The sequence below is a fragment of the Esox lucius genome, chromosome 24 (genome assembly GCF_011004845.1).
Source record: "Esox lucius isolate fEsoLuc1 chromosome 24, fEsoLuc1.pri, whole genome shotgun sequence".
Lineage (NCBI taxonomy): Eukaryota > Metazoa > Chordata > Actinopteri > Esociformes > Esocidae > Esox > Esox lucius.
The window spans coordinates 11,874,867-11,901,262 of NC_047592.1; the positions used below are offsets into that span (position 1 = coordinate 11,874,867).

Here is a 26,396-nt window from a genome sequence, read left to right on the forward strand (position 1 = left end):
CCCTTAGCCTGCAGCCCGAGTCACCAACGTGTCACAGCCATCGGTGACTAGCAGACAAGCACATCGCATTGGCTGACCTGAGTGCAACGGAGATGCACAGTGCCATTGCACTGCAGACACCGCGTGCATTCTCCAAGCTGTGACATTCACAACCATGACAGATTAGCCATGATATCCCTCCATTTGCACATAAGGGAGAGTGGGGCCGGGGAGGGTAGACGTGAGAGAGAGCGAGAGAGTGTCAGATGCCTCGGGATGGGGGCGGGGTTGTTGTGCTGCAGTGGACGGATAACGAGGAAGATAAAAAGGACAGACGAAGCGGGATGGACACTGGGGCCTTCTCTGCGCTGGCCTGGACAAGCAGACAGGCAGGCGCAAAGCTACCTAGAGGAAGACTGAAGGGAGGGAGATAAAACTAAAAAAAGATTGAGAAGAGGAAGTTGCCTCCTTTAACCCATTCTCCCTTGTCTTGTCTTTCAGAGTTTCTTCCAGTGACTGCTTCAGTCTTTACAGAAGTGTATTTTTATCCCTTTATGTCCACCACTTTCTTTTCATCAAGGCTACTGTCTGTCTATCCCCCCATTCACCCCATATACAGTATTTCACAAAAGTGAGTACACCCCTCACATTTTTGTAAATATTTGATTATATCTTTACATGTGACAACACTGAAGAAATGACAATTTTCTACCATGTAAAGTAATGAGTGTACAGCTTGTATAACAGTGTAAATTTGCTGTCCCCTCAAAATAACTCAACACACAGCCATTAATGTCTAAACCGCTGGCAACAAAAATCAGTACACCCCTAACTGAAAATGTCCAGAACTGTATTTTGGAGAAGACCACTGCCTTGCTGAAGAAGCTGAGGGTAAATGGACTGGCCAAGCATGTCTCCAGACCTAAACCCTATTGAGCATCTGTGGGGCATTCTCAAACGGAAGGTGGAGGAGCACAATGTCTCTAACATCCACCAGCTCTGTGATGTCGTCAAGGTGGAGTGGAAGAGGACTCCAGTGGTAACCTGTGAAGCTCTGGTGAACTCCATGCCCAATAAGGTTAAGGCAGTGCTGGAAAATAATGGTGGCCACACAAAATATTGACACTTTGGGCCCAATTTGGACATTTTCACTTAAGGGTGTATTCACTTTTGTTGCCAGCGGTTTAGACATTATTTTGAGGGGACAGCAAATTTACACTGTTATACAAGCTGTACACTCACTACTTTACATTGTAGCAAAGTGTCATTTCTTCAGTGTTGTCACATGAAAAGACATAATCAAATATTTACAAAAATGTGAGGGGTGTACTTGTGAGATACAGTATGTTTCCCCTCTCTTTCTCTCTCTCTCTCTCTCTCTCTCTCTCTCTCTCTCTCAGTGTCTCTGACTTCTGTATCTGTCCCATTCTTTCTGTTTAGGATTTCACTTAGCATATTCCATTATCTGTCTGTTACCCTGAGCGATGACTCCATGTACCTAAGAAAAACGGAGCTTCATTTGTTTAGAGCAGAAAACAAACTTCTTTGTCATCTTATCTGCCATCAGCACTTTTTTCTGTTATGATTAGTAATAATACGAAAAGCTACTCCAGAAATGCTTCAAGCCATTTGGCAAACACAAAGCAGAGGATGCGAGTCTACATTTCTGTCTTCATCATCCCGGGAGGCGTACACGCGGGATCTCTGGTTTTAACAGTCCATCAACTTCCTCCTTTGAGTACATTATATATTTGTAAAAAAAATAAATAAATAAGACCCAGCCAGGAATACATAAACGGATAATTGATATTTATTTTCTCAAGATACTTTCCTGAGTTCATGATGTTGCTCTTTCAGGATATTTCACTTCATGCCATGTGGCCTTTCATGAACTTAATTATTTGTATGTTTTAATAAGTCTGTTATTGTACATCGAACCTGTCAAAATTCACTTACAGCATACTCTATAAGCTGTATATAAAGCGTGTGGTTTGCATCCTGAAAGCTGAATGGCTATATATGGTATATATGGTATATGGGGCCGTATACTCCAGGTATGACATCACCAAATTCTTACTGCTCTAATTGAGTTGGTAACTAGTTTATACGAGCCATAACCTGTCTCAGGGGTTTGGGATATATAGCCAATACACCGTAGCTAAGCATTGTGTCCAGGCACTCCTCAATGTGTCATGCCTAAGAACAGCACTTAGCAATTAGCCATATACAACACCCCTCAAGCCTTATTGCTCTCTTAATGAAGTGTACAATTCTTACAACACTTGATAAACATAAACACACATTGTCCATATCCTTCCCCTCCCTCTTCTGCCCCGAACAGTAACACTGACAAATCTATGACAATTAGCAGATACGTGCCAGGATCTTTGACAACTGAAAGTGGTTTAAATAATGACATGCACACTTGATGGAGGGAAACATACATGTAACAAAAACGAGCTCTGTGCTTGTCTATTTGGACATGGCGTAGGGTTGATGGATATTCCAAAAGACATGTACAGTAGTCTGAGACAATACACCATATAAAAGTTAATGTCCACCTGAGAATGGCAGCGCTCCGTAAATGGCATGAAGAGAAAAAAAAAATACAGTGATAAATTATTGAAATGACTGGGGCTAAAAGCTTGCTACAGAAAGGGGATATTATTCATACTTGGCCAAGCAAGGCAGAATAGACATATTGGGTCCCAACAGACCCTAATGGAATCGGGTTACATCATACGTTTCAATTAAACAGACAGAAGTTCTCCCGAAAGTAGCAAAAGTTAGGGTCTCTCCAAAAAGACATGGATGGATTTGAGGCATGCATTATAGAAATGCCTATTTCCATGCTGAAATTTACATTAAACAAAAACAGAATACATTCCAAACAGTGCTGACGCTCTCATGCAAAGCAACTTGCACATTATTGATGGCATGCATTCAGAACTTATAGAATTTATTTTGCATTGATTACTCTGTTACAGTGGGAGGAGAGGGGTTGAATTAACCAATAATAAGCTAGTAATGATTAGGTAACCATGACGAGAGCCAGATTGGAAATTATTCCAGAACATCCCCAAGGGATCTTGTAAGACCACAGAGAATCAGAACACCTGTTTAACATCGCATCCAAAAGAGAGAAAGGCTATACTGCACAGTATGCCACCTACCTTGTTTCCTTTCCCGTCTTAACTTGTTGTTGTCTTTAATCAGCACTACCCTTGCAGGGTGTCCAGAAGAGGTTTCTTGAGAGCATCATTAGACGCATTAGGAGTGACCCTCAAGTGCCCCGATTAATCTACTAGAAAATGGCCCCAGAACGGGCCGGATCAGCTCAGTGCCTGCATTAGAACCCTTGACTCCTTGGCTCGGGTTAATAAACACCCCCTTTACGACCTTTAAGTCCCCACAGAACACAGACTGTTCCCTGGTAACGATGACGACCACAGGTTTCAATGAGCCTCTTGTCAATTGCGACGAGGGCGACCGGTGTGCGCGGGTCGCTACCAGCACACATACGGTACACAGCGAAGCCTCTCCGCGTCTGTGATATGATACTGAGCTACGGAAATAAGGACGATTATCGAAATGATTGCGTTGTTTTCAGACAAACATGGACCTGTAAGACAGTGTCATTAGTGGAACGCAAGCTGCTGTATGATAACAGATCATTATATCTCACTAGGGACAATACCTTGGGGATTGGAATGTTAATGTCATGACATTTGCTTCTAGTTTATGTATTTTCTGTCTTTTAGTAATCTCCAACCTTTTGGGGTCACTGGAAAGTTTCCCCATTGTTGCCGGGAGACAATAAATTAGGATTTTCAAATCATTAAGCAACTAATTGCGCTTCCCATTTTAAAATCTGAGGTCATTACATAGAACGCTGATACGTGTGAGAAGAAAGCAAAAAATACAAGTCCAATCTCTCTGAATCATAATGATTCATTTATGAAGGTCCGTGTTTACTTTTACGTAGAAAATACTCCACCATCCTGACCAAGGTGTTATCTATCATTTTCACAGCGCAATCCCAGTGCCTTTGTGGCTCCACCAGATGTTTTCTCAGTCGCTATTGGACCGTAAGGCATCACATTCATCTTGTTAGCAGCCAGCCGTGGGTACAATTTAGCTAAACCACAGCAGCACTCTTTTTTTTTGTCTTAAATCACCCTCTGTACTGTACAAATACGGTTTCACCCCCTCAATTAATTAAGCAGAGACATTTAGGAGGGAATTATCTTCCGGCGAGAGATCAATTTCTTTGAGGACAGTCGACTCAATCTTTTTAATTACAATCATAAATAACTTGTCATTATCTGTGCCATTTTTGGTGATGAACGAGACTGAGGCGATTTTAGAATTGAGGGAAGAGCTTTCGGTCTTTCGGTCTGCCGATTTATTTTATAACGTGCAGCTTTGCCACAGTTTTACAATCATTGTGAGGCCAGTGGCTGATTGAATACATATACACAATGAAAAAATGTGTATACTACAACAACTATCCATTTGGACAGAGGGAGACGACTTGAATAATGCAACAAACAATCTTGATGAAATGCTTCAGTCTGATGAGTTGTGAAGTTAGACCAAATACCAATTGGGAAGGTATTAATATTATCTTAAAATGTTTTTCAAAAAAATATTGTTTTGCCTTTATGGTAAAGAAAAGCACAGCCTATCACTTTAAAGGAATGATAAAGAAATTCAAAATGTTTCTGCTTTCAAAAATAATTACTGTGCTCAACAATTTCAAGAAGAGTGTGTGTCGATGGGGGTGTTCTTTTTTTTCAACCATGCTTTGAGAAACTACACTGTAGTGCACCAATCACAAACAGGGTTGCAGAACTTCTGCAACACTTAAAACGCTGTCTCAGGCATTTTGCAATTCTTCCATGCCTCTCCCTTCAAAAGGAGTTCACCTACAGTAGATTGAAGTCAGCAGGATTTTGAAAGCCGCTATTTACTGAGAAAAGTATTTTGCAGCACAACTGACTTTTCAGAGTTGTCTGTATCGGGGCCTGGGTCTTGGCGTCTACAGAACTTTCCGGTGAACCAAAGAGAATAGTATGCTAGATCCTGGTTCCCTATGCTGCCCTGTACACCTTGTGGATTCCTTTTGCAAGCAATCCCATCTCACAAACAGCAATTTTACAACTGCCACCTGCATCACTGACTTTCCTCTGGCCGTCCCAGATAGCTGAGGCAGGGGTTTACTTCACGAGCAATTTGAGTGTTCAGTCAGTGAGTTGTCTTTCTGTCAGGCTATACTTGTTCAATGTATGTAGGCTACAGTGTACAGCAGGCTGGGCAGCCCTGGCTCTGGCTGGAAAGCTGCCGGTATTACATGCCGACAGCACACCTGGAAGACCAGGTGTGTTGAAATCAGTTAATCGCTGAACTGATCATTTAGCTCAGCTGGTTAGGTTAGCCAGTGGTAATAGAAACCTTGCAGTATCTTTGGCACTGTAGGAGCAGTGCACGCATTACTTTGTAATCAAGATTCAGAATGATTAACATGGATTGACGAGGATGGCTATCTTGTCTCTTTACGAAAGCTTACATTTTACATTGTAAACTTTTTTTTAGACCGCAAAGTTTAGAACGCTGAGCAAACAAACTAAGCTATATGCTGTATCCTATGCTTATTATGGCTGAGAGGAAATATTGTCCTTCTCCACCACATGGCTAATTTTCTAAATCAAAAGCACTCCGCACCACTTCTTGCAAATGGAAATTCAGCATTTTTCTTACCCAGTAGTCATACGTTGGTACACATTGTGAAACCTACCATGTTGGAAAATGTTCATTACTAATGGCATTTAAATTACAAAATGTTCTGTTATGACTTCCGGGAACTCTAAAAACATGTCCGGTACCATGCTGTTTAATTGCCCATTAGATTATTTTGTCTATGCAATAACAAAATGACAAATCATTTCATATCATAACAGTTTTTCATCAAAATGGATCAAAACATTGAAATAAAAATGTGAATTTAGATACATTCAGTGGACAGTTTATTAGACACTTCCATGCTATTTTTTTCATGAAGTAGACCAACAAGCATTAAGGAATGGAGCTACAGTTCAATCAAAGATTAAAATGCCCACCTCTTGGGGCTGTTCGGGGTTTACCGAGAATGGTTCTTATAAAAAAATGAAATGTCGGCGATAACAGCTCATTGAACGGAGAGGTTATAGTGGAGCGGCAAAGATTGTGCAAGCCAACTGGCGGACCGCAAACAGGCAAATAAAAGAGAGTACAGCTGTAGTGTGCAAAAAGGCATCTTGGACCAAACACAAGACTCATCCCTACCGGGCTGTTGCAGCGGACAACCACATTGGATTCCCCTCCTATCAGCTAACAACAAGAAGAAGTGGCTCCCAGTGGGCAAGAGATAACCAACAATGGAAACTGAGGAGTGGAGCAACACTGCCTGGCCTGAGGAATTTAAGTTTACTTGAGGAAGGATATTTTGTTGGAAAATGTCCCCATATTGACTCTATGGCCAATTACCTCTGCTGAAATGTAATGAATATAGATTAGTAGATAGAACCATCAGGTTGTCATTACATCTCTATTTAGCGTATGGACACTTGGCTGACAGTATGGCTGGATCATTCAAATGAATGCGTTATCATGTGCTGTGTGCCCTGGATGAATTTGCTAAATGTCCGGTTGTAGCAGAAAACATCTGACGAAAAAAGAAAAAATCCCATCCTTTACATGGAAATCATAAAAAAGACTATGACTCCTGCTCAATTTTTGTGCTTCCCACACCCTCACACAATCATCAACCTCTCCTACCACTTTCCACTTTCAACCATAAATCAGACAACCTTAATTCAAACACCCGTATCACATATGACTTAAATAATCTCACAGTTAATCAAAATGGCGGGGGGAAGATATAGAAGGGGGAAAAAGTACAATATGTAAATTAGGTACCTCATTCATTGGACAAGTAGATTCTGGGTATGAACATTATTATCCTCGCGGTTCGCCTTTCATGCAAATGACTTTCTCTTTCTAAGCCTGGGAAGTTCATTACTAATGGCATTTCCCATCAAGTCTGTAGCCCATCCAAATGCTAATATCTCTTCCACTGGATTCTTCACCTCGCAACCCTGACTCTTCATCGCTATAGCAATTACAACAGTTACTTTTCCTCCTTCATGGAATTGGACATTATCTTCCCCTGGAGCTAGCTACAGGGAACAGATGCTAAACTAAATGAACAGTCACTTTATATGTATCACTGGATTAGTAATGTCTTCATCTCGTAATTTGTTTATGTGCCTATTTGTCTGTTACGGCTGTGTGTGTGGCTGCAGAATCTTGGCAAGAGGAGTACAAGGTTTGAGGGAGAATCTCAACAGCCTCTATCTACGCTGACAGGTTGAACTCAGACTTAACTTTTTGGCTGGTGTCAAGTCCCAAATGAATTCGAATTTTACACATGATTTTTTTTAACTGTACACAAAATACCGTCATATATTTCTTTTAACATGATGATGACAAAATAACAGCACCAAAATGGAACTCAATGGCATTTTGAGTTATTATGCATTTTTCTGTGAACATGTAAAAATGCACTACCTTCACATTCCTACCAAACTGTTGCCAACCCACTATCTAAAGTAAAGCTTCACCCTTGACTTTGGTCGGATGTGATCCTCAAGAACCTCTCCTAGAAAAGCAGGTGTGAAGAAGTGTTTATTTTTTGTAAATGCATTTAGGTTGATTACTCTTTTGAGAGGTTTTTGGATGTGGATGTGAAAGTGGCTGGTATGTTCATGAATGAGTGAGTGATGTACTCTCATATGGCTCGAACAGGAAGCATCACTTTATCGAAACACAGAAGAGCTTTCTTTTTGCCGCAGCAGATGCTGCTTCATCGGCCATAAAACCAGTGATGGGACACAAGGAGAGGCAGGTAGCTAGGGACAAAGAGAAATGGAATGGTAATATACGCTAATGCTTTGGCCGTCGCGCTGAGAGACAGGGGTTCCATGAAGCAGATGCCGAGGCACTCATTCCCGTAGCTGGTCTCCGTGTGCACACGCGTGTGCGTGTGCGTGTGTGAGTGTGTAAACAGAGGTACAAGTTTTATGATAATCTGCCACCTTTCTCATTCAATCGGCCCTCAGGGGACCGTGCAAGGGGCCCTTTGTTGGGTTTGGCAGTGGAGATAAGGAAGAGAGGACATGTGGCTTCAGAGAGTTGCCGAGCCGGGTCTTTTCTTTAGCAGGGGAGCTCTCCACTCAATAGGAACTCATTTGCCATGTTGTGTAATTGTGGGGGATAATGGAGAATTCAGAGTGCCAAGGAAACACTGTATTTTGGAGTCCAGGGCCAGTGAGCATTAGCGTTTCAATAGGATGTTGTGTGTAATCAAGATGAGCACTTGCTTTTAAATATGTAATGTGGCCGTGGTTCAGATTGTAGAACTCCAGACTTGTGCCGATTTGTTTGTTTGCTTGTAAAACAACGATGCATTTCATGAAAATGTTTTACTGTGTGTGTTGGTACTTTCTTGTAATAGCAAAAGCAGTGTTTTAAAATCCCATGTGGGCTGGGAATCCTGGAGATGAACTAAAGCAAATCAATTCTGTGAGAGTGGATTTATCTCAAGTAACTGCAATAAAGACGAAGTTCCAACCAGTTACGAGAATCTGGTTTAGTTGTGTTACAATGAAACTATATCAGTGGCTAAAACTAGGGATGCATATAGGCAGAAACAGAATCATTGGTATCAGCCGATTACTGTAAACTTGCCTGATTGTGCTTTCCAGCATTTCCATTGCATTCATTTTATACAGGACATTCGGCAGAGAAAAAACATAGCCAACACAGCAAGAAAAAACAATCATTCCTGGCATGAACTTTTTGTAAGAAAAATGATATGCATTTTGTTTTATATTAATGAATAATCTGTCGAGTTACAAGACCTTACTTCATAAGGTTATTGAGATCCCGTTGCCATTGTATTCAGGCAGGACAGGACAGGTAGATATTAACGTAGTAGGCGTTCAAAACGACACCCGAAACTAGATCCCCCATCTAAAATTCCAGCTTACCTGAGGAGCATGAAGAAAACTGAGAGTCAAAGGAACAAGAGTTAGCACTGGCATAGAAAGCGGGACCTACCACGTAAAACAGTGAGCCTCGTTGTTGCACTTAGCTCTCCAACTGTGTTGGAGGCGACACACTCGTAAATGGCCTCGTCTCGGGGCGTGCGCAAGGGCTGAATTCTCAACACAGAGCCAGAGCCGTCATCGAACTCAATCACCTGCAGGTGCGAGAAACAAGATATGTTAAAGGAGTTTTTTTGTTCACAATCATTGATGGGAGCTTGCGTGTAGCAATTACAGCTACTCCTGCAGCAATGAACGAACACGGCGGGTTTACAAACAATGATGGCGCCTAGCGCACAGTGCCTCCTGTCAGGAAACTGAACGCCGAAAAAAGCCTAGCACATCCTGATATCGGTTCCTGATTCGACTGTTTATGGGTCTCCTTTCTTTAACTGCCTAAGGATTCCATCAACTTCTCACCTTGTTTTCGCACCTATCGGAAATAATTGGCCAAAATGAAAACCGGCCTGAAATAAGACTCCATAATTGTTTCCCCTGTCATGTTATTTCAGTAAGTGCTGGTGAAGGGTAGGGGATGAGGAGAGAATGGATTTTTAAGTCACTGATATAGAACCCTGGTGAATACACTGCAGCGCTGTGCAGCTTTAAGAAAGAAATGCCAAGTCTGTTTAATATAACATCCTGTAGATAATAATGACATCATTGTGACTGCTTAGTGTCGATGATCAATGTCTTGTCCTGCTTGTTATGCCCTTGGGCTGTCGATTGTGCTCATGATTGGTTAACCACTGTTATCACATGAGAAGTTGTGTTTGGAAAGCCGTTATATCCATCTTACTATTCTTTAAATAATTATTATATTATTAGTAGTAGTCGTGGTAGTTGTAGAACTAGTGGTAGTACTGTGCAGTAATGCGCTGAAAGATAAAACAATGCACATTTCATAGATGTCTCAGTTCTCTCACATCACCTTCAGGTATTAAATATTAATTGGGTTTGTGTATTTATTGCTACAAAGATAATCAAGGTAGCCAAGTAACTTTAAGAATGGGAAAGGGTTCTTTCGGCCGGCCAGCCAGCCAGAATCGTTTAGAGTTTTATTATTGTTTTACTGTATATTTGATGTATATTTTGGTTAGCCCCACTCTTAAAGTTAACACATTTTTAATGGGTCACACTGAAATCTATGAATGGGACAGAACAATAACGAACAGGTAAATGTGTTTCACTAAACAGTAACGAACAGCTTTTGTTACCATGACGTGATTGAGGTACAGAAAGACAGGACCAATTGCTTTTGACGGACGACACAGTCACAAACAGGGTATTGGAGCTTATACAGCTGTTGTTGCATGCTATATACTCACATTTGTTTTTAGAAAGCCCTGTATCATAACTCATTTTTAAGCATTATAGGTGGGTTTAAACACAAAAAAGAAACCTCTGCTACATACTCTCTCGCAGACGAACAAAGGAGCACGCACACACACACGCACGCACACACACACACGCACACACACGCCAACATACACGCAGAGAGGTTGCCCACTGCACTCGTGGGGACAGTTCAGAGCATGTCATTTCACGTGTTAGTGAAACAAAGCACCTTGACGGTCCAGTGACAAGGGCACATTTCGGACTAAAAGAGCGAGTGGACGGAGGCAAGCAGAAGTGCGCAGCTCCCCCCGCGTTAAACGCGAAGAGGGCGAAAATGGGACGGAGAAACGCGGGGGGGGGTCTGGAAATGGAAATGGAGGGATGACGGGGCGAGGATGCAAGCGAGGGAACTACGTCGGAGGCAGGCAGGCAGGCCTCGTAGCAGTGATGGGGGCGGAGCAGTAGCGGGCCAATGGCTGTAGCATTCGGCTCGTGAAGTGGGCGCAAATGCGATGAACTCTGATAAGGTTTGATTCCCGCCCAGCGCGCAAGAGACGCCAAAGAAGCGGGAAGGGTCACTGAGCCCAAATGAGTCAGTACCGCTGAGTGTTGACAGGGGGGAATGGGGGGGGGTCGTCGAAGGGGTAGGTGACAATATGATACACTCCAAAAGGGTATGACAGAAATTAATAGAAATCTTATCAGTGTTCGGAGATGATACGTTATTTGTCATGGTGGCGAAGCCGAGCCTGGTGATTAAAGAGACGGACAAATCAAAGCTTGGAGCCAAACAAAGCAGGGAGGGGGACATGCACTTAGATAAAGATGCCACGAAGCAAAAGAGCTTTGAACCACATAGTTACTTTCCGCTTGTTTTGCACAAGGCAGCCAAATGCAGCAGTTCCTTAACATAGGTATATGGGTCATGTTATTCTCACCCATTTTTTTATGTTTGGGTTTTTGTTTTACTCCCCACAAACAGGTCACCAGTTTGATGAGCACTGGGCTCATTAAAAACCATGCACGATAAACGGCTAGGCTGGGGTGATGATTTGAATCTGCTATTGCATGGTGGCAAAGACTTGCGTGCGATTTGGGCGAGTGAGAGGATGGATTTATGTGTAAGGTGGGACCAAAAGCACTGTTGGGCATTCTCGTTTTTTGTCGAGCATTTTACATCAGAACAATAGACCTAATACCTCAAATCTCTGGTTGCTGACTTTCTTCCCCTTCTTGTTCCAAACGATCTTAGGGCGCGGGTCTCCCGTTGCTTGGCAGATGAAGGACGCCACGCCTCCTTGCACGCCCGTTTGGTCATTGGGGGTTCTTAAAAACTTTGGCGGTGCTGGAGAGAGAGAATGGAAGAAAGATGACAGAAATAGATGTTAAGGTTTAAAGCAATGCAGAGAGCAACCAATTTCTCCCCCTTATCAACATGACCACACAAAAAAGTCACAAAATTGCAGATTTGGTATCGCTAAGAAGACTGTCTTTGGAGGTCAGGCCATTGCGAGACAATACGGCTTTCTTAATGTAAATAGAAACAAGAGTTTAGATACTGCACGATTGTAAGGGTGCAGTCAACGAAAACGAGGAATACAGAGTGAACAAACTCTGTAATTCAAGTCATCAGTTTAAAACGTAAAAGATTAGGGGCACAATGTTTACTGGTGCATAGCCATTTAAGCCATTTAGTGAGCGTGCGCCAATGGGCTGAAAACACAGATTTGAATGTATTTAGTCATGACATAAGCCAACTTCAAAGGGAAATCCGATAGTTAATACCAACGGGAGATGATCGACTTCAGAACTCCTAGTGTGAGTTTGCAAGTCGAACTGCAGCTGTTTATCACACCATGTCAAGGTAAAATATTGCAATCATGCTGGAGGTTGACCCACTTCGGAGATAAAGGCAGACACTGAGTAAACTGCAGGCTGTGTTCACCATCCAGGCCACCCGGTCAAAGTCGACTCTCCCTATGCAAATGTTTACACGGACGGACGCAACACGCCTGTGGAAATCTGGGAACACTGTGACCGAATTTATTCATCAGCCAACATCCACAATGCGTAGCGGGTAGGAAGTGAAAACGGGGTGAGGATACGGTTAAAACCGAGGCTTCGCATAGAGCAAAAGCACAGTTTCACCACCCCGCGAGACATTTGCAAGAAAATCAGCCACTGGACGAAAACTGGGCTAAGCTACCGGCTGGGTGAATTTAAGGTCAGTCCACCTTAGAGAATGACACGGTTACCTCTTTCTGGTCCGGTTGTAAAATAGCATAAATACATCAAAAACTACAGTGAGCTGGTCCTACTGGAGTGGCTCGGCGCTCCTAGCCACATCCGTCAGGCCGTTTCAGATCACACGCTGTACGCCGGATGTATTCTTTACAGGACCTACACCTCTGGGGCCCTTGGAACCCCGTTTGGTCCCTAATGAGCGAAGGCCACCGTTTCCCGAACAGTCATGTAGAAACAGGAGGTATGATCGATGCTCATCATGTGTCTCCGCAGCTGGCTTGCTTTCCACTGATACTGGACCGAGCGCCTCATTAAATAGAACGAGGCAACGGGGAACAGGCATTTAAAAAATGCCCGGGGGAGGAGAGAGAGAGGACGTATGGGGGTGGGGGGGGGGGAGAAGGGTTCTCCTTGTGCGCTCCTCAGCCGACGGCCGGGGCGTGCAAGCGTCTGACCCAGCGCTGAGGATTCGCTGTAAAGCGACGCCGTCCGGCGTTCCTGTCACCCTCCCCGGGCGGTGCGGAGCCAATCAAAACCACCCTCTACGAGAGCTCGTGTGAACACCGCGCGCGGCGGTTCTTCCTCTCTCCACTTTGTCCATGCACCGTCAGGGCTTCATTGACTCAGGCTGGCCAATCAGCTGTCTGGACAGGTGGGAGGACTTCCTAGCTCGGCCTGTGAGGCCAAACTGTGGTGTGAATTGTAAGCCCCCTCTGTCCCGGTGCCAAACAACTGTTGCTTTTTATCAATCACTTTAGTGAGCCATTAGGGGCCACGCAGCTGCAATAACACCAGGCTGAAACACCTCATCCGTGCGCGTGCGTGCGCGTGTGTGCGCGCGTCTGCCATCGTCAGCAGTACGGACACCGAACACATTAACCTGAAGGGTTTACAGGGAACTGACATAAAACACGTTCCTTAGGTAGGTCACATCAACGGCCTATCTATCAGCTTGAGTATCTCTTCCATAAATTTTGGGAAAATGTATTGCAGTATTAAAACCCTCAGGGACTTGGCACAAAGTAACCCGGCCTGACTAGTGGCTAGCTCGTAAAACTGGGGAGGGGTAGACGGACTGTTACACGCTGGTTAACACACACACACACACACACACACACACAGGTGTGCTGATGTTTAGTTGTGGTCTACACACAATTAAGTAGAAAAGCTGCATTACATCTACGTTAGCACATCATTTCATCTCATCAATAATGTTGTATTGCGGCGTTTGACCGGGCTGGTCCACACAGGTAATTGATATGATGTTGAGCTGTTTGCTTGCCGTTGAGGGGGGGGGGGGTGTTGGGGATGGGGACATCCATTACCACTCAACACCTCTCCATGTGTGGAGCTGTGATGACACATACTGGGATTTGGGGATAGGGAACGAAGGCAAGAGAAACGGGGCAGAGTAATCTTACAATGGGGAATGATTGAGGCGTGACACTGAGAAAATTGTGTTTTCCCAGACAAGGGTGGAAGATATCCTAATCAAAGCCCCATTTGAGTCTGGCTGTGACGCACAACAGCTTTTTGTGGGGATTTGTTCAGGCACGGATTGGGGTAGATCCTGTTCGCGATTGGAAAAACTCAAAAGGCAGGAAACATCAGACTCACTGTCCGACTCACTGTCTTCTAACCACTCCTGTCCTTATGAAACATAGTAATGATCTGTTGTTGGGCTCAGCAAATGAAGAGCAAGAGCTCAGGAGCAAGGCCAACAATGAAGCGGAGGCCTGCTAATGGGCTTTTGTCTAAATTTAGACGTGAATGCAGAGTGGGCGCAGCAAAAAGCAACCCGTAGAGACCCAAATGCATTTCTACAGTCTGGTCCTCGTTTTTAGGACAGCCTCTTTCTTGTGTGTCTGCCAGAGCATGGCGGGTACATCAGAGAAGCACTGCATGTGGATATCTATATTGATGAGGAACTACATCAATATAGATATCCACATGCAGTGCTTCTCTGATGTATCCGTCATGCTCTGGCAGACACACAAGAAAGAGGCTGTTGTCCCACTCTCTTCACAGGGACATTTTCTCAAGTGACGAAATGTGAAATGTCACTATTTACAGTGGAGTTACCGTTTAGCAAATATCAAGAAGCCAAGAAAAGTATGTGACACCAAGCATTGTGTGGCCAGGCGTCTTGTATTTATGCCATTCTGGTGCCTGAGAAAATCCCTACTGAACAACAACATGGCCAGTGGGTACAACAAGTGAAAACTAGTTGCTATTAGGTTTTACGCAACCACTGTTCCACTCTTCCTAATGTCTTTACACTAAATAACCTTGACTGTATCCACTAGTTGAAATTTAATTAAGAAATAGACTCGCACTGCTTTTCTTTTTCTTTTTAACCTGGGTAGACACAGCATTAATAATTTGGTGACTGAAAAGACAGTGCCGCCTTTATGAACACAGAGTTCAGAGATCTGTGGCAGGGAGAATTTCACGACTGGCAGTGGGTTTTTATTGCTAGAACCTAAAAGAGGGGGTTGAGTATATTTTAACAGAGCATGATCTTCACAGCCTCCTCTGTACCTTTTTTTGGCACTCTTTACTGCGTGGCACTGAATGTGATGGGTTTTATATAGCATGCGATAAATTTTATGTCTAACGGGAGGCAGATGAAGAGAAAAACTTGAATATCAAAGGGTTTATTCTGATCTAAAGATTTTCTCACCCGACAAATCATGAGGACAAATTGATTACAATCATTTTAACGATTACCCGCAGCAAGCCCACACATGAAGTAATGGTTTGATCTGGCAGTGAGGCTACGGTGGGCTCAGAAGTTGGGCTCATTCTGATTCGGAGAATTATGGGAGATTAACCTTTAACACACAGCAGCCGATGCAGAGATGCAGCTCTTGCACCGAGCTTGTTACAGTGCCCAGCTACAAAATAACAAGCGTCTTCCTCAATGCCTATTCACTCATCAGAGCTCAGTATTTGGGGGAGAGAGCTTTGAGAGTTGCCACAATGGTGCACTTTCTTCCCATTTGCTTTATTATTTATTAAAAGATGTGTTTGATAGCGGACTTATCTTAGATAGTACCTGTTACGGAATATGACTAATACTGTTCTGGCAAAACAACAGAAATAATTTAGCCGTTTGAAAGTAAAAATATTATTATTAGTGAATGTCTTTGTGACCACATATTCAAAACTTTCTGGAAAGGAATTATAATAGTTTTCGCCAAGTTATTATTGGGAATACTTCAATTTTGACAATAAGTCTCTGTAAGTTGGGCTAAAAGTGTTATCTGAGAGTGTGATGTCGACCCTGTTCGTAATGGCAAAAACATTGCAAGCTATTAAGTCTTTGCCACGGGTAGAATTCCAGCTGCCAGACAATATAAGCATGAATCAAGAGGTCGAAATGGGTGCATTAATAAACCCAAGTTTCTTTTCAAACTTCTCAGAGCTCTTTCCATAGTAGACATCCAGTCCAGGACAGCTCAGTTTCAACAATTATAATGAGTGACATATTCAATTTCATTTGCATGAAAGGGCCCATTTCCAAGCCTGAATCTTTCACTTGGTGGGTGTGAAGGTTTGAGTGGGGGGGGGGCTATAATTAATCCTAACACTTTGGGTGGCAGTCTGACAAATACCAGCTCTGTTTGGACTGAAGGCGAAAGAAAGGGAGCGTTTAGAGATGCCATTAACCTCGCTTGACATATTTAAGCCTCGCCATATTAGCCTGGAAATATTGATGAACGATCGCAACCTCACCCAGTCGAAACCAAATGGAATCTGAATGATCGCAACCTCACCCGGTCGAAACTAAATGGAATCTGAATGATCGCACCCTCACCCGGTCGAAACTAAATGGAATCTGGATTTTTACTAATATTTGATCATATCTTTTCATGTGACAACACTGAAGAAATTATACTTTCTTATACAAGCTGTACACTCACTACTACATTGTAGCAGTGTACATGTGCTGTCCCCTCAAAATAACTCAACACACAGCCATTAATGTCTAAACTGCTGACAACAAAAGTGAAAATGTCCAAGTGAAAATGTCCCCTAAGTGAAAATGTCCAAATTGGGCCCAATTAGCCATGTTCCCTCCCCGGTGTCATGTGACTCGTTAGTGTTACAAGGTCCCAGGTGTGAATGGGTAGCAGGTGTGATACATTTGGTGTTATCGCTCTCACACCCCCTCATACTGGTCACTGGAAGTTCAACATGGCACCTCATGGCAAAGAACTCTCTGAGGATCAGAATCTTTTTTATTGTTGCTCTACATAAAGATGGCCTAGGCTATAAGAAGATTGGCATCACCCTGAAACTATTTTGAGGGGACAGCAAATTTACACTGTTATACAAGCTGTTCAATCACTACTTTACATTGTAGCAAAGTGTCATTTCTTCAGGGTTGTCACATGAAAAGATATAATCAAATATTCGCAAAAATGTGAGGGGTGTACTCACTTTAGTGAGATACTGTATTTGTGAGGTGCACAAAACAGGAGACACATTACCGCACATTAGTGATCACATGTTTTAAAAGGCCTTTTCCCAAATGACACTGTGAGTTCTCTAAAAGGACCATAGAGGAAGAAGGCAAGCCTTAATAAGGAATGTTCACTGACGTTCATCACATGCTCATTTTAATCTCGCCTTAAATTAAACTGAAATTCTTATTGCGATGAGTGATGACTTGAAAAGGGAAATCCCCTCAAATAATTGTCAATTAGTGGATCGGTAATAGTACATTAATTTACTGTGGATGTTTATTGCAGTACTGCTCGGGGAGTGCACAGCTCTTCCGTCAATAACTTGTGTGCTTGTCACACATAATGAAGTTCATAATTCAAGACGTGTAACCGCTGAATGTGTTGTCTGAGGAGCAAACAGAAAAACAACACGTGAAATTAATTAACAAGGAGTCGACTTACTAACGCCATTATGAACACAACGGGCGACATCATTTAGGAATTGATAAGGGGAAAAGTCTGAAGCTCATGACATAACCCACACATAACCCGGAAGCACTTACCCCGACCTTTCCGCCCTTCAACCCCATGCACATTCAATGGGACCTTTCTCAGCACCAGTCAGGCTGCATTACTCATGCTCCGTGGCTTTGCTATGTATGGTCTGGGTTCTGGGGCTATAGTTGGCAGGGGCACTCGGTACAAGACAGGAGAGTGAAGCGCTTTAGAAAGGATAGATAATGCTCCCCTCGTCTTCCATACGGCGGTGCCCTAGACTACAGTACCGTGTCCTATGTGGCCTTGCTTCCCAGCCCCACCCCCCGGGGCCCTGATACTCCACCATAAGGACTCCAGAAACAAACATCAGGAGCGGCGCTTGGTGAGAGGAGGCTTGAGAATATTACTGCATGTGGCGCTGGTGGGAGGGGGGGGGGGGGGGGGGTGGGGGGGGGGGGGGTTGGTTACGGTTGAACAAGAGGGAAGAGGAGTGCAAATGCATCAAAGTTTATGGTTTCTCCCACTTCCAAAAGGAAGAGGGGGAAAAAAATACTGTCCCCGGAAGCATCCATTAACCAAATGCGAGGGGAAAAATACTGTCCCTGGAAGCATCCATTAGGCTAATGTGACCATCTATTCAGTGGTACTGTACTTCTCAGTAAGCTTTATGGATACAGCACTGTGTCTCGGGGCAACAATTGTCATCTTAGAACAACTAGCCCAAATTTACCTCAGTGAATCCATAACAGTGATTCTGCTCCCGTGCCAATTCCTCAGAGTGTCTCCGTCAAAAATCCCTAACTGCAAAGAAACTGCAGCACAAAGCGGACTTTGGACGGACGTCTCTACCCAATGAGACATGCAAACAAACACGCACAAGTGCGCGCTCACACACTGACCGCTGCCTTCTGTTCTCCTGCTGTCTTCCACCAAACACAATGAAGAGGTAGTGGGATTCAGTTTGTCACTTAATAAAACAGCACACTCCGACAGATGGCTTTGCTCAAATGGCCACGGACGCTCAAAGCGGAACTGAATCGTTGCCTCCCTGGATAAAAAAAATAGGTGGCAGCAACTTAAAAAGGTTAGGGGCACCAACAAAATATGTTCACCCTTTATGGAGATACAACCTAATGGCACTATATTAATTCAGGTTTTTAAGCACACACTGTAAAATGTTAGGTCATTTTAAAATGATGTACAATGTGGGTTAAGAACGTGAAAATACGGTCATAGCAGTCCACTATTGACAGATTTAAATGTTGAGCTGGTAATTTGGGTCAGATCTTTAGAACTGGTCGGACCTCGTTGTTGCTGTAGTCATTGTGCAATCACGGTGCTGCAATCTTTTTTTGGTTTCTGGTTAGGGCACTCAGAAACAACAGTACAACAGATCCTTACCGTTACAACAATTATTATCTAGGAGATGTTTTTCTTAGGTACACATGATCCCAAAAGAAAAGTCTTTGTCGCCCGGTTCACATGGAACCGAACAAGTACCAATTAAACCATGAAAATATCCTGGTTGATCCATAAAGGGTGGTTCCACAGGGAACAGCAGGAAAATAACATAAACACAGTGATTCTAAGAAATATTTTCCGTTTTAGTCCATCAATTCTTAATTACTGTATGTATCAAAAACCGCAGTGAGGTTGGATAACAAATAGGGAGTTTTCAAGATAGGTTGGCCTGGAAATATGAAATGCAGCTTTGTAAATTGTTTCTCTTTCTTCGGGTCAGTGGAAATAGGAGCGGGGATAGATAAGTCATTGTAATTGTGCACCAGGCCCACTGTCCTTGTTTGTCAGCACAGTGTATTTGTTCGAATTAATTATCTCATAGGACCGGCATGCAATGGTAAACGTCATTAAATAGACCATCCGTGGTTATTACGTGGGGGACGGGGCGACTTGGAAATGGACAAATTAGAATTAATACATGCCGGTTTGATGGCAAAGTGATGAATAAAATGCATAGTTAAAACTACATTTTAATCATAACCAATCAAACGAATGTGCCCGTCATTCTAAACCTAGTGGGATCTTACAACATCAGATATGATTTTTCCAGCATGGAAATCATATAGCCCACAGGATCATATAGCCCAAAAGCCCATTCATTTTGCGATTTATTTTATACTGAAATCAATCAAACGGCAAAAGGAGGTTTGAAACTAAAAAAACTCCAGGAAATCTGGTTATACCACAGTTATTGTGGCTGGAATAGAATGCACTTTCACATAATAGTCCTTACCCTCGACAGCAGCAGAGCGGAAACGGCTGCCTCATATTTGCTTCCATAGGAGCACAGATGAATTATGTTGAAAATCATTCCAGGGGATTCGACATTGTGTATATAAACAGACTCTAATTTTATAGCCAACTGGTGCCAAGCCATTTCCGACGGTTGCCAGTAGTCAAGCTGTGACAAATGACACATTCCATACACACTGTTTCCTGAGTCCCCGGCACGCTCTGTACCAAAGCTGTGTATGTGCCGTCTCTGACCACGTCTCCGGTGGGCTGACCAGGAAGGAGGTTTCATTAGCGGTCAGCATGTAGAACCCTGGTAAAAGGTAAACGGAGACCTAAACAATGTCTGACTCTGCCGCGGTCAAGGCGGTGAGGGTACCGTGGTGGTGCAACATTGTAGAATTCCGCGGGGGACGGTTTAGACACAAGTCCCTGTATTCCTAGGTCAACTGTAATGTTGCTCCCAAACCTACACCTAACCTCGATTACAACGCGCCGCCACTAAAGAGGCAATCAGTCAGAAACATTAACATACTTTCTACCTTATTGCCAGCACTGCGAAGGAAACAAAAATGCGTCTCTCTTTACAGCCGGCTCATCTCAGGCTCTGATGGTGTGGGGCACAGGAGAAAAGAAACCCCCAATGCAAACGGCCACTAAGAGGCAAAAGTGACCTTTTACAGACCGTTAATTTAATGGGGTGAGAAGGGGGAGGTGTGGAAAGAGAGAGAAAGAAAGTGTACAGCACAGCACCTTATTATCGCCACAATAATGATAGGCCACGGGGGAGTGGCTTGTGATTTGAGTTGCTTAGAAGTCAGAGGGGCCTCAATATCATAAAAACATGGCTGACATATTTTCAGTTCTGTGTTGTGTTTTTCTTCCCTGATACATAAATTCCTTTTGATCTCATGCTAGATAAAAGTTAGCAGACATGGTAAGAGTGGTGGACTGTTTCTGACTCCCTACCTAGAATTTCTGAGTGCAAGACCTGAATGACAGAGAAGTGAGGAATATCCAACTGTAAGAACAGGGGTTTGAATAGCATGAGCGAAGAGGCAGGGAAATAAGGCTTTGACATGTTTAATGTTTAGCTGAAGTAATACAACAGAGAACTGTATTCCACTGGAGTTGATTAACTCAAAACCACAACAAAATCGTAAAGTGACAAGAGAGATGATTGTCCGCAACACAGAGAAGAGTAAAATTACTTTCCAAGGCAAACGTAAGCTACAAGCCGGGAGTAGGATATTTATTCATTTTAGGGTTGCTTTAAACAAAAAGAATAATACACATCCATACCACGATCAGAGTAAAAAAAACAAATAATTAGCTTGGCACCAGATTAATCCAAAAACACTGTTACATTTAAGTGAGAATTAATGATTGCCATTTTACTGAGCAGAAAGGGAACCAGACACAGGGGAGGTCCTCCCTTCAAACACTTCTGTTGAACCTTGCAATTTGTCAGATGTGGGATTTGGCCACAGGCTCATGTCTAGAAAAAAGCTAATGTAAGGGATTCAGTGAATGTAAAAGTCACGTAACAAACTCTCACTCTGGACTCAGACATCCCACCCGCTAGCTAAGTTAACTAGTTCATTATTAGTAAGTTAATTAGCTAGTCATGCTTTTTAGGTGACAAAACCAGAAGGGTGCCAGTCCATTTGTTATGGGTGAGGAATGAGTGGGGAATTTGGTTACCATCTGGAAGTCTACATGAGGAATGACATGATAATAATCATTCTTATTAGTTGGGATCATTTGGATGCTACAGTGGTACAGCCTACTCCATGGTGAGATGGGAACACAGCACACGGTGACATGGCATCCGCTACTCTCCCCCGCGGGCTGATCACTTCTGACCGTGAGGGAAGTAGCTAACATTAGCCAGGGTGGCTAATGTCAGGATGACAGCTAAAGCACTTTCAGCGATTTACATATAAAATGCATCACTACAACCATTAACATGATTTATTTTATAGGGGGAAATGTTTACAATAACCAAGATCAAAAGAAATTGATTCTGAACACTTTCCCTCAAGTCTCAAGTTCGGAAGATTTTTTTGTGGAGTGACGCCATTTAAACATTTGCTGGACCCTTTCTAGCCATGACCCTTCAGCGGGCCAGGCATCACTTTGAGCCTTTCACAATAACAGCCTCCCAAGTCCAGTCATGTTCAGATGCATCAAACGCAATGGCACTTTCAAAGTCTGCCTTTCACAGAATAAAGATGAAATAAGACAGACAAAAGAAGACTGCATTGTGTGGTACATAGCCAGTATTCCATGGCTAAGGACGCATCAGGCACCTCTCAACAAGTGCCTGTACACAGCTCTAAACTGTGGTATACTGGCAATATATCACAAGCCTCCAAGGAGTCTACTGCTATTATAAATTGTTTACCAACATATTACAAATATAATCATGTATTTCCTGACATACTTGTGGTATACAGTCTGATATACCACAGCTTTCAGGCAATCAACATTCGGGGTTACAAACCACCCAGTTGATAAGAACATTAATCAATAACATATTTAATGTATTATCTGCACTGTGCATCATGAAATATGTCAGATCTATCTCATTAAAACTAAGCACAGCCTCATGAACGCCCTAGCAAGAAAACGGAAGCATCTCAGGCAATTGGCACTCATATCTTCATTCTTAATCAGCATGGACAGTGACTGTTGATGACCATATAATAAAAAAGAAACAGAAAAGTAACTGCCTATATTGATTCATGACAGAACTCTACAGCGTTTACATAATTATGCTAATAAGGTGCGGAGAACTGGCGAGCTTCTTCACTTCCTTTGATTTCATCAAAACACTGGGCCCCAAATGAGGAGGTCAATGGCTATGAGATGAGCATTGATTGCGTTGGAGTTAACATCAAATTAACATCATTTTAACAGTGAAAATGTAGTCACTCGGATGCCAATTATGAAGGACCTTTACAGTGGAAAGCATGACTTTAGCATTCCAACTGCACTGGAAATAGACACTATCTGTAAAAGCACTTAGCAACAACTGCTGATGTAAAAAGGGCATCATAAAACAAATTTCATTGGTTGACAGTATGCAATGGATTCACTGCTTTGATTTTTTTTTATTAGTACTTACATAGTAAACATTCATAAAAGGCAGACACACAGTCAAACTTTTTACAGGTGCGTGGTCTGTAAAGGTAATATCAATCGGGAGAAACAAGCACATTGTTCCTGCTTCCTTGCGGTTGTTCATTGAAGCCCCAAGGCCTTCATCAGTGCTTTCGTGAACGTTTTGTAAATGGTACCCTTATGTAGACATAGCTCCACCCACGTACGTGAACTGATGTTTCCCTCCTTAACAGGAGCTAATTATTTATGAAAACATCTATACAATATATCTATATACTTGTGTATGCCTATGTATATATTTTCATTATTGGTATAGGGTAAACACTATTTTCCTTTTTTACTAATTTCCTTTCTGATATATTCTATGTACATGGGTGGAGCTATGTCCACATAAGGCTGCAATTTTACAAAACATCCAGGAAAGCTCTGATGAAGGCCTTGGGGCTGTTATGTAAATAACCAAAAGTGATACAAGCAAGAGCAGTGTGCTGTGTTTTCTCTTTTCTTCAGATACACTCACACGCCTAGACACGTTGGATGGATGGGAGGTTATGATGATGACTATGTCAATTGCATAAGCCAAACTAGATTTAAAGGTGGAGAAACGGTTTCCAGACGAATTAACATTAACATCACAGTCATCGATTTTTTATCCTAACATCGTGGATACGCGCTCTCGAAGCCTAATTGTTCTTAAAAAACACACAGATAGGAAAGAACCAGGGGTTGAAATGGACTGGGTCAACTAGAGTCCAAACCAGAGCCTGGTGGGTCTGAGCACTGGCACCTTCAATTAATTATCAGATGAAAATCTGAACAGCAAATCAACACATTTTATGCAGTATTCTAGAAGAAAATATACAGCTCCGGAAAAAATTAAGAGACCCCTGCAGCTTTTTCTTTCATTTCCAAAAAAGTCAAAAGGGAAGGTTTTGAGTGAGCAACAGAAGGGTAAAAATTCATATTTTTCAAGAGCTGTATATTTGGCCAACTGGTGCCAAACTGCAACAAAAAAGATTTCAGATGATTAAACTACAGGGAAGTATGGGGACTACGGTACGTAGGCTAAATCTTCTAACTGCGTTCATCAAGGGTACTAAAGTGTCGCAAAGGCAGAGACAAAAACCGTACATACGCAACAAGGCAGCATGTGTGGTCGGCCTAATGACAGCCTAGCTCATGTAGCCTCAAGAAGTGATAGCCATTCAATCTTAATGACGGGTTATGTTCTAATCAGGCACAAGGCACAGGTGGGGTGGTCACTGGCCTGTCCACTGGAGAGCCTGACACACCCAGGTTCTGCAGGCCCACCCACCAACACATTTCTGACTCCGCCTCTAGTTCTAATAGGACAAATCTTTAGGCCGACATAAATCATAGGCTAGGCTACTAATAAGGATTATATGCAAATATCTGGTAATATGTTTTCTATGGCTTTTTAATGGAGTTTCAAACTATATTGGGTGAAGGTTAAAAGTATGTTTCATGAGAGAAAAAGCTTTTGGCACTATGTATGTCCTCTATTCAGTAATTTCATCATTGGGCAAGTCTGTGCCATTGATATTTTTATTTTGAAGGCCTATTTCCACCACTTTTATCCCTGGAGAAGATAAAAGATTCATATAATATGAACATTTACAAACAGTGTTCTCAGACTATTTTATACATTCCTGAAAAAAAACTCTTCAAGAACTCAAACATATCTTATGTCCCTTACTTTCCTAACGGTATGCAAAACAGTTCAAATTTGAGTTTGAACCACATTCTCTTGAAAGTTTTGGCATTCTGGTTCAAAGTTATTTCAGTGGGCAAATATATTTAAAAGGTTTATTTAAATCATAAAGGGTGCCTACAAACAGTGTTTGAATTCAAACATTTACCCCAATGCCACTGGTGTCTGGCTGTTCTGTTTGGTCTGCAGAAACCAAATGAAAAAGTTATTTCCCTCACTATTTTGTAGTACAATAAAAATGCAATACAATAGATGTCACTTTATCTTTTAGTGTTCAACCCAGTGTGTCGCCAGGAAACTAACTGGAAGATACTGAATATACAACATTTACATTTTAACAGACAGAGAGTGCGGATATACAACTACATCTGAAAAGGGCATTATTGTATCTATGAAACACCTCAGCCACACAAAATAGTTGTCCAAAAAACAGCAAGACGAAACCCAGCAAAGACGAGATGATGGAGGACCAGCTTGAGAATGAGAATATTGGCTATCACAGAACTGTGGAGAACAGTGTGGAGAAAACAATTGTCTCTATGTCCAAAGGCTCCCTTTAAGGCCAATAGGTACTTGCAGAGAGATGAGACTTCAGGTTTTACCTCAGAAGTTACACTGCAAATATGCTTCCAAAATAATTTTGTTCTATTAAGCAAATATACACTGATGAGCAAAAACATTGAGCGACTTTGACAAGGGCCAAATTGCTATGGCCAGACAATTGGGTCAGAAAATCTCAAACGACAAGGCTTTGTGGGGTGCTCCCTGTCAGCAGTGGTGAGTACATACCGACATGGTCTGAGGAGGGACAAAAAAACAAACCGGCCACAGGGTGTTGGACGCCCAAGGCTTATCGATGCGTGAGGGCAATGAAGGCTATCCCGTCTGGACCAAACCGACAGAAGGTCTGCTGTGGCACCTAGTCCAGCAGCTGATAAGTAATTCTTAATGATGGTTACGGGAGGAATGTGTCAGAACACACAGTGCATCGTAACCCTGCTGCGTATATGAGGCCGCGAAGCCGCACACCAGTCAGAATACCCACGATGACCCCCGTGACTGCCACTGAAAGTGTCCACAATGGGGACACGGGCACTGGAACTGGACCTTGGAGCAGTGGAAGAAGGTCGCCTGGTCCGATGAGTCACATTTCCTGTTGCAACACATGGACGGCCCGTGTACGTGTGCGCCGTTAACCCGGGGAAGTGATGGCACCAGGGTGCACTGTGGGAAGATGACCAGCCGGTAGAGAGAGGGTGATGCTCTGGGGACGCAGTGCACGCACGTAGCTTTAAATGAAGCAAAGTTTTACTAGAGCGTCACTTCGGGTACAGGGGCTGGGCGTGAACGCCGACTCAGACCCTAACGCTTCAGGATTCAAATTTCCTTTTTTCTAACTTTACCCCTAACCTTAATCCTAACATTAACCACACCGGGTGTGTTATCTAAACTTAACCGTTTGCGTTTCTAACCTTACCCCTAACCTTGACTCTTAACCTTAACCATAGTGGAAACCTTAACCGTTAAGCATTGTTTTGTAGTGCAGCGTTCCCCCTCTGCATACATCCGCATTTGGGAGTTGACGTCGCCAACCCTGACAGACTCTCCATAAAGAACTTAGAATGTATA

The 26,396-nt window shown here is 42.9% G+C and overlaps 1 protein-coding gene across 41 annotated transcripts in view; it reads right to left on the reverse strand.

Moving 5' to 3' along the window:
- LOC105020620 (protein tyrosine phosphatase receptor type D) overlaps positions 1-26,396 on the reverse strand; it is a 464,512-nt gene that overhangs the window by 85,433 nt on the left and 352,683 nt on the right. For 21 of the 41 annotated variants that reach the window (XM_020043402.3, XM_020043401.3, XM_020043398.3 and 18 more), the window contains exons 11-12: positions 11,663-11,808; positions 9,139-9,280 (exon numbers count right to left, since the gene is read on the reverse strand). In XM_020043402.3, the coding sequence (XP_019898961.1) occupies positions 9,139-9,280; positions 11,663-11,808 (288 nt within the window). Of the gene's footprint in view, positions 1-9,138; positions 9,281-11,659; positions 11,809-26,396 lie in introns of all 41 variants that reach the window. The other 20 variants (XM_020043399.3, XM_020043397.3, XM_020043395.3 and 17 more) reach the window with 1 other exon arrangement.